At 32.5% G+C, this 18,013-nt stretch overlaps 1 protein-coding gene across 1 annotated transcript in view; it reads left to right on the top strand.

The window, feature by feature from the left end:
* Window positions 1-17,542, top strand: part of SYCP1 (synaptonemal complex protein 1) — a 62,429-nt gene extending 44,887 nt beyond the window's left edge. Inside the window, exons 25-33 of the mRNA XM_004689612.1 lie at window positions 3,248-3,364; window positions 3,763-3,873; window positions 4,868-4,960; window positions 5,477-5,551; window positions 7,508-7,567; window positions 9,627-9,806; window positions 11,255-11,398; window positions 17,218-17,307; window positions 17,405-17,542. Coding sequence (XP_004689669.1) covers window positions 3,248-3,364; window positions 3,763-3,873; window positions 4,868-4,960; window positions 5,477-5,551; window positions 7,508-7,567; window positions 9,627-9,806; window positions 11,255-11,398; window positions 17,218-17,307; window positions 17,405-17,542 — 1,008 coding nt within the window. The remainder of the gene's footprint in view (window positions 1-3,247; window positions 3,365-3,762; window positions 3,874-4,867; window positions 4,961-5,476; window positions 5,552-7,507; window positions 7,568-9,626; window positions 9,807-11,254; window positions 11,399-17,217; window positions 17,308-17,404) is intronic.
* The last annotated feature ends 471 nt before the right edge of the window (window positions 17,543-18,013 follow it).

Raw genomic sequence — 18,013 nt, 5'->3', positions numbered from 1 at the left:
TGTACTGGAATTACTTGAGAAAGTATATAATTCAGTCCTATCATGCTTACATAGAATCAGGATAAATGTATAAAAATAATCATAGTAGCATAGCTTGTAGTAGCCCTAAACTGAATACAACAAAGATATTTACAGAATATTATAAAAATAAGTCAATAGAAGATGAACTTAATATGAATTAGGTGTTGAAATCTGCTGATAAGATCTTTTATGTGCCCATTAAAACTTGGTTTAGAGACCGGAAAAATGCATGGTTTCAATAAAATGGGGAATTTTGGTGAAGAAAGGAAAACATTACAAATGAATCATACAGAGGACCTTCCCTGGTGGCGCAGTGGGTAAAAGCACTGCACTAAGAAGCTTAAGCTATGTCTGCATGAGTTTGATCACCGCCTGCCCGAGGAGATCCACATAGCATGGCAGACCTCTTCTGACCCGCCCGCTGCTCCCCTCAGTAGTGTACTTCGTTGCTCTGCCTGTTCTGCTCCCCACTCTGTCCCTAGTGAATCCTCTCACCCTCCGCATCTCTGGCCTGTACCCCAGTTCTGTATGAATAAATTAAAAAAAATTTAAAATAGAAAAAAAAATGAATCATACAGAAATTTTAGAACTGAGAAGTAAGACATCTTAAAAAAAGTGTTAGTGATCTTAAAAGATTGAATACAATAAAATATCAGTGAATTTGAAACTGGATAGAGGGAAATTATCTGTTCAGAGAAACAGAAAAAGATTTCTTTGCAAAGAAATGGTTCTTTAGTGACCTTTGAAACAGTATCAAGTACTAAATGTGAAATTGGAATCCTTGAAAAGAGATTTAGGAGTGTAGGGCAATAAAAGTAAACTATGCTTTCTCAGTTTTTCACATTGAATAAGCGTAAATGTGTAGATAAATGCTTTCAGCAAATCCACAGTAAGATTAACACAGAAAGAAAAGATTTGTTTTCTTTTGGTTTTGTCTGTTTCTTTGCTTTTCTTAATATTCCACATTTCAGTGAAATCAACTGGTATTGTGTTTCCCCTTCTGACTTACTTTCCTTAACATGATAGTCTTAAGGCCTAACTTTGTCGTAGTAAATAGCTTTCATATTTTCTGTTCATTATTTTACTTCTCAGGTACTTTATTTTTCTAAATTTATCTCTTTCTGATTAGCCTTTCTGAATTCTCTTTTATCTATTTGAGTTGATTTTCTGTGTTTCCTTCTACCTTTTTTTCCTTTTCTCATAGGAATTATGAACTCATTGATAGGGAGATAAACTCTTACATGTGTTTATGGTTGGGTTCTGGAGAGTTGTTCTCTCCAGTGATGCCATGTACCCTTTAGGTCTCAAGGAGCCATGTGTTGTGTTTTTTGGCCTGCCTATTCTTTGCTCTAGATTTCTGTTTTTTTTTTTTTTTAAAGTATATATAGAATTAACTTACAGTGTTGAACTAACTTTAATTTTCCAGTGGGTGGTGCTTTGGTTTTATTTGATCTTAGTTTTTTAGTCTTTGCTGGCTCCTGTAGGTTTTAAATCTGATCTTGCAGTTGCTGAGTTGGAAGGTTGGGGGGAAGGGCCTTAAGGGATCCAGCCTCTGGTGGGAATATATTGGGGGTAGGACTGGCTTGGGTTTGTGATACCACCAATAATACTCCTCTGTGGGGCTCCAGATCTGACACAGCCTGTGATTGTCAGTGCTTCGTAGGGCCAGCACCAGTTCCACAGGGTAGGTACGAAAGAGTATAATTCAATGTACCTTTTGTTGTTTTTACTGGTGATCTGGTCTCTATGGAGCATCCCAATCACTGTACATTGTTTTTCTTCAGTCAAGGGTGTGTGACTCCACACTGTTTAGCTCTCCCTTCTTCAGGGCTTCTGGAATGTTCTCTGTGTGTATCCCATTGTCCTGAACCACAGCCTCCAGATACTTCTTTCCACCCATCTCTTGTTAAGTGAAGAATGGAAAACAAATTCATTATGTGCTGATCTCTGAAACTCTAAGTGTGTTGCAATTTTTCCCCAAGTCACAGCACTCTTTTTGGCTAACCATTGGGCAATCCTCTAAGCTGTGAAGCTAAGAACTGCCTTTATCAACATTGGGTCCATCCATTTTTACTGTTATTTTTGTCACCTTTGAATGAATTTATTTTTCTAAGGATTTTGTGGTGTTTAGCAAGATGAAAATAATAAATTGGGGGGAAGAAATAATTTTGATAATATTTAGAACTGATGGTTATATGAATTCACAGTTATAAGAAGGATAACAATTAAATTAACAGGAACAGAAACAAATTAACATGTAGACATGTGTATGTATAATGAAATAGGATATGGACATTCAGAAGTCTTAAAGGTAACTAGAAAATTGAAATTTACTAATGATGAGAAATTTGCCATGAATATCTCATCAACAACAATGTAAGTCAGAAAACAGGAAAGAGTCTCAAGTAAAGCAAAAATAGCTATCAACCTTGCATTATGTCCACAATATACTTCTCTTTTGAGAATGTTGGTGAAATAATGACACTTATAGATGAAAAAGTGAGGAAAACATTTTTGAAGAACAGTAGGATGTAAAAAATAATAATATATAGAAACACAATATTCAGTAGTTGTTTAAAAAAATCCCAATATGTTTTTCCCTCAGAACACAGGAGTTTTCTGTCCAAATTAACCAGTTATTTATTGCAGTAAATATATTGAACTGAGACAAGACAATGTAAAAATTGTTGGGAAATTCATTAAAAGTAAAAATATGGTTGCTTTTAAAATATTACTTGTTGGGCTCTCCCTGGTGGTGCAACAGGTTAAAACACCGCATTATGAAGCTCTCGAAAGCCACTGCAGCATGAGTTTGATCCCCCTGCCAGGGAACTGACCCACATGGCGTGGCAGATCTCTCCTGACCCACCTGCTGCTCCCATCAGCAGTGTATTTCAGTACATCTGCAGGGTCTGCTCCCCACTCTGTCTCTGATGAATCTTCTCACCCACCACACCTCTGGCTTGTACCCCAGTTCTGTAAGCATAAATAACTCTTCAAAAAATATTACTTGTTAAGACTAAATGCATATTTTAGGGAAAAAGACAAGAAATTATGAAAAATTAAGCATATCTCAACATACGAAAAATGTAAGAAAAAATGATCCAACCATAATCACCATGAATAAGTATACTTTGAGATTTATAAAGCTACAAAATGAGTACAGAATGTTTTCAAGTAATTTGCAGTCTTTACTAAGGTTTATGTTATTTTCTTTACTTTCAAGGTCAGTAAATTAGAGTTAGATCTAGAAAGTGCCAAACAAAAATTTAAAGAAATGACTGTCAGCTATCAAAAAGAAATTGAGGAGAAGAAGATATTAGAAGAGAATCTTTTGGGAGAGGTATGATCAACTATGTTTGAGAATTCATTATACTAACTGAAACACTATTAGTAATTTAAGAGAAATGTAGTAGTAATCCTTAGTTTTAAAATTGATAAAAATTTAAATTTATTTTAGGGCTCTCTATAGATATATATAGCAGTTAAAATATCATTAATTTGAGATAGAGTACTGAGCAGTAAGTAAATATTTTAAATGATTAAATGGCTGTTACAGTATTATTCTATTGCTTAATTTCATAGAACACCCCAAAAATCAATCAAAACAGTGATACTTTTTCTAGTTGGATTACCTAATTTCCTGGTGTTGGTTTCTGCATTTTATATAAATAGAACATATGGTGTTTAAATTTAAGTAATCTTTTGTGCATTAATTTTAGGAAATATTTTATTTGATAGGTTGAAAAGGCAAAAGTAATAGCTGAAGAAGCAGTAAAATTACAAAAAGAAATTGATATGCGATGTCAGCATAAAATAGCTGAAATGGTAGCACTTATGGAAAAACATAAGGTAATCACTTTTTTTGTGAATGAAAATGATTACTTGGAATCATATTTATATATAAAAATATTGAAATAAAGATAGTATTCTGATTTGTCAGAGACAGCTGTCTATGTACCAGTGACTAACTGTAGCAGGAATACCTTTGGTATCTTATTTGTATACGTTTGATTCATAATTGCACAATGTTGAGCTTGAGTGCTACTTGGATGTATCTTGCCAATATTTTTATCCTTTCCATGTGTCTAGGTTAAACACATTTTTATTAATGTAATAGGTGAAAGCCTTATGTTTCTTGTGTTTGTCAGGGATACTGTTTTTATATTTCTTGAAAAAATTGTTCTCTTGTGGGGTAAACTTACTCCCTTCATGATTTGGAAAGGAGATAGGACATATCTACCTATTCATGTTTAAACTTTGTTGCTGGTATATAACATCATTATGGCACAAACAATGAGGATTAAAAACTATTTAAGTAATATTATGAACTTGTGGATTTAATCATATTTGGTATATGTCTATCCAGTATAATTTTTAGCTTTGTTAATACTCAAATTGTCTTATCTTGGCCAGTGGAAGCCTCTTCAAACTGGCCAGTAAATTCCTCTGACTTGACCTTATGTCTGATAGCTTTCTGTTAAGATTAAATGTCCAAGATTCATCTTATATTTCCTTTGCTAGATCTGATACCAGCCTCTTTTCTAAGAGGCTGAGATCTTTTGATCCAATTTTTGAAAAAAAAAAAATTAAATTCAGTGCTTCCAATTAAAAATAATTATTCATTCTCTTGTGTTAGATTATTTTCAGGACTGTCATCTATGCTTCATTGTTTATATTAGTTGAATAAAAACTGGAATTGAAAAGTTTCAGAATATATTCAAAATATATACCTGAATTCTTAAATATTTTCTATAAATACTAAGTGCTTAAGAAGATCAGTCTTATTAAAACTTAATCCACTTGCATTCTATTGTATCTAAAATATTTTGCTCTTTTAATATAGCACCAATATGACAAAATCGTTGAGGAGCGAGACTCAGAATTAGGACTTTATAAGAGCAAAGAACAAGAACATGCATCAGTGAAAGCATCTTTGGTGAGATCCAGAATAAATAGCAGTAAAAGCCAATTTTCATATCAGCACGGCTTGTGGGAAGGAATAATATAAAATAAAATAATATCTTTTCATCTGTAGAATCAGAGAATCTTAGATCAGAATAGGATCTTACAAAGTGTCACCATTTTTTGAAATAGTGATATCAGCTCTTTATCTCAAATAAAAAGTTAAAAACGCTTTTACAAATAAGTTTGAACTCTCAGATTGGGAGAGCAGGGGTTGAATAGATTGGATAGGATGAGGAGAAATACACATAATATTAAATTTTTATTTAGTGCAAACTATACAAAAACTTGTTTGAATGAAATCCTTAGTTATGTTCAACTAGCAATCTTCTTATCAGAGGACTTTTAAAATATATTTTATACTTGAATTTTTTCTCTATAAAGCAAATTTATTTGAAACAAAGCAAATTTATTTGAAACACTAGTTTGATTTTTATTGTCTTGAGAAGTATTTGGTTCACTTATGTACTTCATGTTTCATTTTCTTTAGGAAACTGAACTATCTAATCTCAAAAGTGAACTTTCATCTATGAAGAAACAACTTGAAATAGAAAGAGAAGAAAAAGTAGGTTTTGTGAAGTTATAGATAATGTAATCATAAAATTTAAGTGCAAGCTTAAATTTTCACATGTTGTATTACAAAATAATGTGATAATTTGTGTAGCTAAGGGTTTAGAATATGGCTTTCCCCATTTAACTTGTTTTTTTTTTTCCCCTGAAGTATTTACCATACCCCCCTAATGAAAATATTAAACACACATAAATATAAGTGCTCTTTTTAAAGGTAGAAATACTTTCAGGTACACTTAAGTATTTGAGAAATATCTCATGTATTAAAAAATGCTTATATATTTTGATGGGAGTTTAGGTTCTTAGTTATGTTTTAGAATAAGCATAATGCCTTATATTTGTATAGTACTTTGCAATTTACAAACTGAATTAACTCACAATTTAAAATGTGATAAATACTACCTTTTCCCCTTTATGTATGATAAGTACTGAATTGAGTATCCTACTCTTAATTTAATCCTCATAACAGTGTTATAAACAATTCTAGTTACTATGCTCATTTTTATAAGGTTAGGTTATTTATTTAAGCTCATATAATAAAAAAGTAGAATGTTTTAGAATGCAAATCTAGGTCTATTTTGCATGACTCCAAATCCTGTTCTCATAATTGCTGCAACAGCCTAGGTAATGTGCCCTTTCAATTTCAAGTCTCTCTGTATTTGTTTACTTTATTTCTTGCATTTAATTCCTTTCATTTTTTTGCCACCTAAAGCAAATTTCACACATCTTTTGTATTACATAAATATTACCATAGCATGTTTTTGTTTCTATTGAAGTAGTTATGTCACTACTGTGTTCCCATTACATTTCTGCCTCTTGAAGGATTAGGATTATATCTTATTTTCTTTATTAAACAGAGTGCTTTGAATTTTAAAAAATTTTACATAATTTATAAATATTTGTATATATTTTACATTATAGTTATATATATTGTACAATGAACTATGATGCTTTCTCCTCTCATGTGTAGTCCCCATAAAATTCCCACCACCAGTTCACCTGTGCACCATTGCCATAGTCCCTTATGCTCTTCCCTCCCTTGTTTTGGTCCTTCTTCCTCCCCTTCCCCTGTAGAATGTCTCTAATTTATAGTTGCCTGTTAATTTTTTTAAAATTTATTTTTATTACTTCCCCCTGATCCCTTATTTTGTTCCCCTATATTCCTCCTATAAGTGAAACCATCCAATATTTTTCTTTTTCCTTCTTAGTTAATTCACTGATCATAATCTCTTCTAGCTTCATTCATGTTGCCGTGAATGGCATGAGTTTATCATTTTTGATAGCTGACTAGTATTCCATGGTGTATGTATACTACATCTTGATCCAATCATAAATTTTTGAGTATTTGGGTCATTTTCATATCTTTCCTATTGTAAATAGTCTACAATAAACATAGGGGTACAGGTATCCTTTTGAATTAATGTTTTTTGTGTCCTTTGGGTAGATTCCTAGGAGTGAAAATGCTGGATCATATGGTAACTTTGTTTCAGTAGTGAGGAAGCTCCACACAACTTTCCATAGTTTGTATTCCCACCAGCAGCTTAGGAGAGTTCCTTTTTCTCTCATCCTTGCCAACATTTGTTGCTGCTAATTTTTTTTTATTAAAAAGTTTATTTTTACATCATTTTGCACATTTTTTTTTCATCTCAATTGTAATCCCCACGGGTTTCCCATCACCAAATCACCCCTGTGCCACCACCATAGTCCCGTGCATTTCCCTCCCTCCCCCCCCCTTTTTGGTCCCATTCCCCACTCCACCCCCACAGAATGTCTCTGGTCTATGGTTGTTCATTATTTTTGTTATTTTCTCGCCTGGTCCGTTATACTCCTGCTATGAGTGAAACCATCCGGTATTTGTTGCTGCTAATTTTTTAAAATATGTGCCATGCTTTGAAATTTTTGTTACCAGTATTGACCCCATTAAATGTAGTTGATATTCTTTTTTTAATAGGAGAAAATCAAAACAGAGGCCAACAAAAATAAGGTTACTCTCAAAGAAAAAAAAGACAAGGTAAGAGTTTTATATAATTCTCATAGTTTTTGTATGGCACCAATTCATCTTCTAATATTTAGAGTATTTGCTCATACTTAGGAAAAGAACATTTAAAAGGCATAGCACAATTTTATTTCCTTAATTGCTTTTTGCTATTTATTATTTAAAAAATATTAGCTAACCTTTTCAAAGCATTTCTCCTTTGGAGGTTTAGAAAAAATTTTAATCTTTATTTCTACTATAGTATTACCTTAAAATAGTTTCTTCTCTCAAAATTTCCAGGTTAGAAAAAATATTTTCAGCAAAAATTTTAAAGTTTATATCTAGATTGTTTAGATTTGGACTTGGGAAACCTGAAATTGGTTATTGGAAATTTGATACTAAAGAGCTTCCTTCATAAAATATGATTCAAAATTCCCACATCAGTTGATCCAGGCAAATACAAAGATAAAAAAGCCTCTGCAAATTTTGGGTTTTGAGAGGGCCAAATAAATGGCACACTGCTTTCCTTAATTTGGTCTAAACCAATTGAGAAAGAGCAGAACCAAAGTAATCTTTATTATTGATAACAACTGTTGGCTTATAATTGAAGGTAAAAGGATTTCTTAATCCTGAAATCCTCTAGTAAACATACTTACCTCATCTGTAAAGGGATAATAGAGATCCTTTCCTCCGTATTTGTAAAGTATTTAAAATAGGACTTGGCACATAGGAAACACCACTGTTTTTAAAATACACTGGGGAAATTATGAATATTCTGTGTATATGAATCACTTGAAATGTATCATTCAGAAAAATGTACCTTGTAAGAAAATACATAATTATCCAAGTGTATTATTTTCAGTGTTGTTGAATGGGGATAACTTGTATAGACTATTGGGCTACCAAGGAAATGTTAACTTTCAGACACGGCCACAAGGTGGTGCAGTTGCCATTCATGGTTTTTTGAGAAGCAAAATTTGTCCAAGAAAGCAGTTACATTTTGAAGGATCTGAGGATGATTCATGATGACGCTAAAGAAAAGAGAAGAAAAATTGATTTTATCAAATTTGATTTCATTTAAACTGTGATATAGAAATATGTAGGGAAAAGGATACAGCTCTCTCAAAAAAGAAATGTAGCTCTGAAAAAATTACTACTAAAATTCATTACGGTTGGGGAAGAGATTATAAAGTGAAATCAGTAGAACTTGGCAAAAAATATTAATACCCAATTTTAGTTCCTTGATTATACATGTGGATAAATTAAAGTCTGGAGGTAATTGGAGATTTACTTTAAATCACTCAGGAAGTTAGTTAATAGCTCTTTTAGTAGAAAAGGCCATATTATTTAACCTTGTCCAGTGTTTTTGTAGCACAGGTTGTTAATTTGTAATCCTGCATACTGTATGCTCTTGATTGAAACTCATTGCAGATTCAGCCCCCAACTTTTAGAGTAACCCTGTGTGTGTGTATGCCCCATTCTTTCTTGTGAGTAATTGCTCTAGTTGAATTCATGGAGTTAGGGGTTACTTACAGAAGTGGTAAAGTACAGAGTGATAAGCATGGGTTTCAGTTTATTTTCTGAATTAACAATTAGCCATTTTTTCATTTTTCCTTGAATATTCCTCTATTTCTTTCATATCCCTTCTCTGTTTTTGGAGGACAGTGAAGCTGTTGGAGAGGAAAAAGATTGATATTTTTGTAAGTGAGAAATAGAAAATATGAGTACATAAAAGAAAATGATTAAAAGTGAAAATAAGTTGCCCTTTGAAATTTGGTCTAGTGGGATGAAACACAGATTCTGTTTTTTTTTTTTTTTTTGTCACCAGAAATAGAGATTTTTCTTTAGAGAATTCTCAACTTTTGGTCAGATAGAAAGTTGAGATATTTTGTGTTCACAGAAGCTCTGTAAAGACAAAGGGCTATATACCAGTCTCATTATTTTAAATGGGAAAGAAAGTGTAATTAATTCAAAGTTATATAATCAATAATACATTTTGGGATATTCTAGTTTATTCTAGTGTTATTTCTACTAGTTGCTTCACTATAAAATAAACTTTTATGATGATTTTACTAACTTTTGTTGTTCAACACAGAAAATACAGACGTTATTATTGGAAACACCTGAAACTGGTTACTGGAAATTTGATTCTAAAGCTGCTCCTTCACAAAATATATATCAAAATTTTACCTCAGCTGATCATGGCAAAAATAAAGACAAAAGAGACTGTCAGTGGACATCTGCCAAAAGTACTTTATCAGCACCATTACCAAAGGTTGGTCACTGAAATTGTGCCGCTCTTTCTCCCTATAGGATTTTTAAAAAATATTTATTTTACTTATTTATGCATACAAGAGCTGGGGTGTAGGCCAGAGGTGTGGAGTAGTGAGAGGATTCATTAGACATAGAGTGGGAAGCAGAACAGGCATATTGACTGAAATGCACTGCTAAGGGGAACAGGAGTGAGATAGGAGAGGTCTGCTGTACTCTGTGGATCAGTTCCCTGGCTGGGGAGTGAACTTTTGCTGCAGTGGCTCTGGATAGCTTCATAATGCTGAGACTTGACCCTTTGTGCCATCAGGGAGGCGCCTCCCTATCAGATTTTTTTAAAAAAAGATTTAGTTAATGTATGCATACACAACTGGGTACAACCCAGAGGTGCAGGCAGTGAGAGGATTCACCAGAGACAGAGTGGGGAGCAGAACAGGCAGATCAAAAAAGTACACTGCTGAGGGGAGCAGCGGGGAGACAGGAGGGGTCTGCTGTGCCACATGGATCACCTCTGGGGCGGGGATTGAACTCACACTGAAGTGACCATGGCTTTGCTTAGCTTCCCAGTGCAGTGCTCCAACTCTCTGTGCCACCAGGAGCGTCCCCTATCAGATGTTTTTATGGGAGAATTTGATCCCAGCATCCCTTCCCTGCCATGTTGATGATGTCACTCCTACTTATTGTATTAATAATGAATTTTTGGAAGTTCCCAGAGTGGACTTATATAAGTAGTGTTCCTATAGAAATTCTAGTATTTGGTATGTATGCATTTGGTTAGCTATTTCTTAGGAATGGAATTGCTGAGTTATAGCATTTTGCATAGTATGTTTCATCTTAATAGGTACTGCTTGAGCTGTTTTTACATAGAATACTTTGTAAAAATGCCTCTATATAAATCATTTCTCCAGTTCTCTAGACACCATTTTCACTGTGTCAGTGAACTTTTAAAAGATATTTTTTAAAAATTCTAAAAATAGCAGGGTAATGTGGAATACTAAACACTGTATAATGTGAAATACTTTTCCAACAAAAATAAGCAAAAATATGATTTCTCAGGAATCATTAAGGGTTTTTGTAGAGAGAGCAAAATTCACTCAGTTCTTTGTTTCAGTTATGGTTAGGAAAAAATCTTAAGATTGTTGACTGCAGAGCTGTGGACTCTCTCCCTACCCTCTCCTCACTATCTATTTTCCAGTAGATTGAAGGGGAGGAAGACTGACAGCTACTATAGGTTTTTTCAGAAAGTTATGAAATTTTTGGTACTAAAAATATCTGAATTAAAAATTTATCTCATATACATACCAATATAATACATACCAATAATATACATACATACATATATACATACATACCAATAATAATGGATAATTATTGATTGCTAAAGGTTACTTGCCTTTTAATATCATATGCTTGATTTGGTGGGATATTGTGTTGGTTTTCTTTTTTGAATAGGCATTTACTGTGAAGACACCAACAAAACTAAAAATTCAGCAAAGAGAAGACAAAAATGTGCCTGCTGAAGAAAATAATAAAAAGAGAAAGATGGTTTTTGAATTTGACCTTAATTCGGATAGTTCAGAAACAACCGATCTTCTGGTAAAAATATTGCAAATAATTAGCATTTATTATTAGTTTACATTACAATTTAACTATATTATTTCTTGGTATATATGTGTATGTACATAGTGCCTATCATTGTGATGGTGAAATAAAGTAGAATGCTACCACAAAACAGAACCCAATGCTTTGGCAGCATTTTAGAGAAATTAAGGTTCAAGTAATCTCTAGACTTTAGAAAGTCTAGAAATTTTGAAATTCTTGATGTTGCATAGTTGCCATATGAGATGATTAGACATACTGTTTTCCAGTGGGGTATTATAAAGTAGTTTTTAACATGTTTTTTAAAAAGAAAGTTTAGTTGAAAATACTATTATTGCTATAATCAAGTTTTATATTCAGGACCTCTCTCAAATTTGCATGTTATATGCATTATAAAAATTTTTATACTTGTTGAAATTTTTATACTTGTTTTATTAGTTGTTGAAATCTATATCAAGGTATTGGTTGAAAAATATAAGATTTCTATCATTTTTAATGAGTTAATGTATTAAAGATTCATGTTTAAGGACACTCTTTTCCCTGGCAGTTATTATCACTAATTATTCCCTCTTATGATTGTATTTATACATGCCAGTATTTTTTAAAGTGTGTGTATGATCTATATCAATTTGTTTACTGTGTAGTAAACAAAGTAATTGTGCTGTGTAAAATCAGTAATCATATACTGGTAATTAAGAATAATTAAACTTAGATGCACTTAACTTGAAAACAGGTAAGTCTCATCACACTAAATGGAGCAATATGCCAAGGATTCTGATTAAAAATTATATTTAATTTGTTTTATTATTTCCACTAATATCTGTAAGATTCTACAAGCTTTTCAATCTCCTATTTTCACTTTTCCTGAAATAGGGAATAGTTAAGCTCCTAAAGACTATATTATATTTAATTTATATAATTGTACTTTAGTAATTTTCATAGGTAACTAATGGGTGATTAACATTTTAACATTAAAATCATGAACCCAATATTGTAAAGACTTCATGTAGATTACTTCAATTAACTTCTTGCATCAATCTTACTCTGTAGAAGTTTAGACACTGCTATTTTCATTTTACAGATTAATAGATGGAGTTATACAGTACCCTGACCAAAATCATATAACTAGTAAGGCATGAGGCCAAAATTTGAATACAGATTGTCTGGTACTGTAGCCTGCACATCTTTGATGATAATCACAGCCAGTTCAAACTGAAATCTGTATATATAAAAACGTAATGAATTAGTAGAAAGAGCCTGAGCTTGGAGTTAGACACCCTAGGGTTGCAATCCCTTCTTTTCTAGCAGTATGAATGTAGGACAGTTTCTTAGCTGATCTGATTCAGAGTGACTCATGATTTCATTTCACTTTTAAAAGGCGCCTCATAACTTTACAACACAATAAGCAGATTGATATAGAGTTGTACACAATTGTTAAAATTAATCTACAAATATACTTCACAGTTGGTTTTACTGGTTATAATTATTCCTTGAAATTATTTTTGTAACTTTCTTAGCTGTTGTATTTAAATTTTGGTGAACATTCAAATTATGACAAGAAATAGGTTTTAAGAATGGATTATCTGTAATTACCATAGAGAAGATTGGTAAACTTTGCACTAAGCATGGTAACAAACACATATTACCCAGCCTATGGTCCTGTGGCAAGCAACTGTGCCCACATTTCTGTGTGTCCTACGAGCACTCCAATTAACAAGAAGGACCTTGTCCTCAAAATATCAAAATTTATTGTGCAGATTGCTGCTTAAAGGTATGCATAAACTGGCAGCCAGTGTTTCAACCATCTCCAGCTGAAGAATCTTCAAAGGATTTAAACCAGTTGCACCTGTTTTCTTCTTTTCTCTTTTCCATGTTTGGCAAGCCAGAAATTTAAGGACTAGGACTTTCAAAAACAGGCACCACATACATGGAGAATTTTGAAAAGTATCACATATATACTGGAAAAGACATAGACTCAGAAAAATAGCCTGAGAAGATAATCATATTTTCTCTTAAAGCTGATTGCTGGCACAGAGACATTTTTGAAAGTTAGACAAAAGCAAAACAAAGTTAAATGAATAAATACAAGAAACTGGGGAAAGAGTAGTTCTTATTTGCAGACTTAACAGATTATAAGATTAAAGAATCTACATTTCAACAAAAAAATTATAAGGGACACAAAGAAAAGTATGGCTTTTGCAAAATCAATGGAAGATGTCCCTGAAAGAGTGCAGATGTTGGGCTTGCTAGACAAAGATCTTAAAGATGCTGAAAGAGCTAAAGGGAGACATGAATAAAAGTAGACAAAGTAGGAATACAATGGGAACAATGGATATAGAGATTGTAAAATGAACCAAGAAGAAATCCTGCAGTTGAAAATAAGTAAACTGAAGTGAAAAGACACTAAAGGGTTAATAACCAGGCTTAAGTAAGCAGAAGAAATAGTGAACTTGAAGATAGGACAATTGAAATTATTGAATATGTGTAAAGGCAAGGAATAAGAATGAAGAAATGTAAGAAGAGTTTCAGAGACTTGTACAAGCTGACCAATGTGTGCTTTACGGGAGTCTCAGAAGGAGAAGAGAAAAAAGGGAAGAAAGAATATTTGAAGAAAAAGAATTACAATTCCAAATTTCAATGAAAGAAGTGACTGCAAATTCAAGAAGCCCAGTGAGACCTAAATAGGATATATCTAGACTCTAATCAAAAACACTATAAAAAGACTATTGAAAAACTAAAATAAGGAGAGACTATTAAATAGAGGAAGCATATCAGCTCATCATATACACGGTATCCTCAATATAAGATTGTTGATTTTCCTTTAGAAACATTGGAAGCAAGAAGCCATATTTAAATAGTCAATGTATTGAAAGAAAGAAAATATCACGTGGGAATTCTACATTTGACAAAACAGTGCTTCAGAAAGTAAGGTAAGGGGCCTCCCTGGTGGTGCAAGGGGTTAAGTCTTAGTACTGTGAAAATATTGGCAACTAATACAGCACAAATTTAATCCCTGGCCACAGAGTTAACCCACATGGTACAGCAGACCTCTCCTGTCTTATCCGCTGCTCCCAACTCTGTCTCTGGTGAATCCTCTCACCCTACCCTCTCATACCTCTGGCCACCCCAGCTCTTGTATGTAAAAATAAATCTTTTAAAGAAAACTAAGGAGAAATCAAACATTCCCAGATTTATAAAAAAGGGGAGGGTGTTGCCCATGAAACGTTTTCTTCAACAAATGCTAAGAAGAGTCCTTCAGGTTGAAATTTCACTATTGTATGACTGTTATGCACTCTATTTACATAAACCTGCACACTTAGGTGGCATGGTATAGCTGACAGGGACTATCATTATCATATATGTGACTTCTCATTGGCTGAAACATTACTATATGACGTGTTAGTTCAAAAATACAAATGAAATGCAAAGTGAATGCATGGAAAATGATGTTCTATCCAAATAGTAATTAGAAAAGCTGGGATAAATATATATATATATATATATCCAATAAACTAAACTTTTAAACATAAAGTACAGCAGACAGATACTATATATTAATAAAAGTTTCAATCTAACAAAAAGATAAGAGAGCTTTAAACATTTATAAACATAAAAACAGATCCTAAAAATTTATGAGGCAAAACTGTACAGAATTGAAGGGAGAAATATACACAGTTTTACATTAATAGCTTTAGACATCAGTACTTCACTTTCAATAGAGGGCTGGAATAATGAAATAAATAAAATATATCTAACAGAATTGCAGAACACTCTTCCCACTGGCAATAAAGTGTATATTCTCAATGCACATGGGGCATTCTGTAGGACAGGTATACAGGCTTCAAAACAAGTCTAACTAGATTTGAGAAAATAAACATTACACAGGATCTTTTGTGACTAAAATGAAATTAGAAGTCAGAAGAAAAAAGAAAATTCACATTTGTAGAAAGTAGCCCACTTCAAACCACCAATGGATCAGAGAAGAAATGACATGGGAACTTAAGAGATGAAAGAAAGTAAGAACATAAAGCATTGCTGAAAAAAATTGAAGAATAGCTAAGAAAATTTTAAAAAGACCTGAAAACATCTGTGTTCATGGATAGGAAATTTTAATTGTGTTAAGATGTCAGTACTACACAAGTAGTGTATGGATCCAATGCAGTCTCCATCAGACTTAACAGTCTTTTTGGTGGAAATGAAAAACTCAAATTCATATAATTGCAAGTCACCAAATAGTTGAAATAAAATTGTAAACTATGAATTTGGAAGGTTCACAATTTGTACCTTTGAAACTTACTATAAAGCTAATAATTAAAACTATAATATTGGCATAAGGGCAGGAACACAGAACAGTGGAGTAAAATAGAGTGTACAGAAATCCTTACACACATAGTTTATTGTTTTTGATGAGTGCCAAGTCCATTCATGCAGGAAAGGACAGATTTTTCAACATGTGGTGCTAGGACATCAAAAGAATGAAATTGCACTTATTTACATAGTATATAAAAATTGACACAAAATGGACCGTGGAAAAACCTAAACTTAAGGACTAAAACTAGGAAAACACAGGGGAAGTCTTTGTGATTTTGAATTTGGTAAGGATTTCATGGATATGCCACTAAACGTAACAGTAATTTGGACTTCATCAAAATTTAGAACTTGAGTGCCTCAATGAATACTGTTAATGCAACACAAGCATAAGAATGGGAGAAAATATTTGCAAGTCCCATCTAGCAAGAAATTCACATCTGCAGTACAAAAGGAGCTCCAGTAACTCAACAACAAACAACCCAATTTGAAAGTGGCTCAAGAATATTTCTTCAAAGATGTACAGTTGGTCTATGAACAGAAATTAGATGAATGCTACAAGAAATTGTAAGGGCAGAAAACTTTCGCTGTTTTAAATTGGATTAGATAGTCATTTTTATGTGAGCAATCATCAATGTACAATCAGTTATGTTCACCTAATAAAATTTTAATGGTTTACAAGATTTTTAAAATATTCTTTTTCTAAGCTAGTCATTTAGTATATACTGATTCTAAATGTATCTGAGAAAGTAATTCCTTGTGACCTATTGCATTTGGAAATCTTAATTTAAGAATTTAAGAAAATCTGGGTATTTTTATGATGAAGACTGAATTTTTTGTTAAATATGACATTAATGAACTGCAGTGGCTAATGTGAATGCATTACTTCCTCACTACATGTGTATAATTTTTTTAAAGAGAAGGAATTCAGAACCTAGCCTATATGAATTTTGAGTCCTGGCTCTACCTACTACTAATGTGTAATCTTGGACAAGTTACTTATTTGTGTGTCTCAGTTCTTCAGCTTTAAAATGGGGATAAGAGTAGTATAACTACATCATAAAATTGTTATGATGATTAAAACTCATTTAAATTGATAATTGACATAATTTTATAGGATTATAATTATAACTTATCATTATAAGTTCTTAAGTGTGAGTTTAAGTAAGTTCACTGGGGGACGGTTTGGCTGGGTCAGAGAGCAGTAATATAAAGACTCTTAGACTAAAGTAGAAATCAATAGGAAACTGCTATTCACAAAGATCTTTAGTTTTCATAACTGTTCCAGAATATAGTTAGTAGAATCAAAGTCTAGGTCCTTGCTTGGGAGACTGAATTACCTTTCTTTTTCTTTCTCCCTTTCCCTGCTTCCTCTTTCTACTTTCCCTTCTTTTCCACCTGTTCCCTTTCCTCAGTTCTTCCTCTTCTTCAGATATACTGTGCATACTGGATTTTAATAAAATATTGACCACGATAGCCCCTAAGTTATATGTTTTTATTTTTTTAAGAGCATGGTATCAGAGGAAGAGACCTTGAAAAAACTGTACAAGAATAATATTCCACCAACTTCTCATCTTTCTGTCAGAACGCCAAAAAAGGTAGCTTTTCAATTTTATTTCACAAAGCAGTTTTCAAAAGTAGACCTTAATTTTTAAAAGTTAAATATATTATTATTTTATTTTATTTTGTGTTCAGACCCCTTCATCGTTAACAACCCCTGGGCCTACATTGAAGTTTGGAACGATGAGGAAAATGCAGGAGGACCGTTGGGCTGCAATTGCTAAAATGGATAGAAAGAAGAAACTCAAGGAAGCAGAAAAACTTTTTGTTTAATTCCAGATTATCAGTATGATTAAGGAGCCTATAACATGAAATTTGTTGTTAATTTTTTTATAATTTCCTAAGGGGCCAAGCTCTTTTGCAGTTTAGACTTTTGATATTTTCATAAACAATTTTTCTTTATATTTTTAGATCTTAAATGTGAAATAGCCAAGTGCTATTTAAATGAAAATATGTATTCAGATAGATGGTTATATTTTGCTTTTTCCTTTCTTGTATTCATAACTATTTGGCTAAATCTTCAAATTTGTGAAGGTAACCACTGAATACTAGGGATACATTATTGAGATTTATTCTTTATTTACTATCAAAATATTTCAGATGCAAATAAAAAAAGCTTCTTGTTGATTCTGTGGCATCATCTTTTATAATATTAAAAATATTTTTAGTATTCATTTTTGATTGAAGTGACATTGTATTATAACAATATATAAATGCAAATACTTTAATTTTCCAGAAAGTATG

This window comes from Condylura cristata, unplaced genomic scaffold (genome assembly GCF_000260355.1).
Source record: "Condylura cristata isolate star-nosed mole 26May11 unplaced genomic scaffold, ConCri1.0 scaffold00026, whole genome shotgun sequence".
Taxonomy (NCBI): domain Eukaryota; kingdom Metazoa; phylum Chordata; class Mammalia; order Eulipotyphla; family Talpidae; genus Condylura; species Condylura cristata.
Note: the sequence above shows the minus strand (reverse complement) of the source record. Positions and strands in the feature narration are given on the sequence as shown.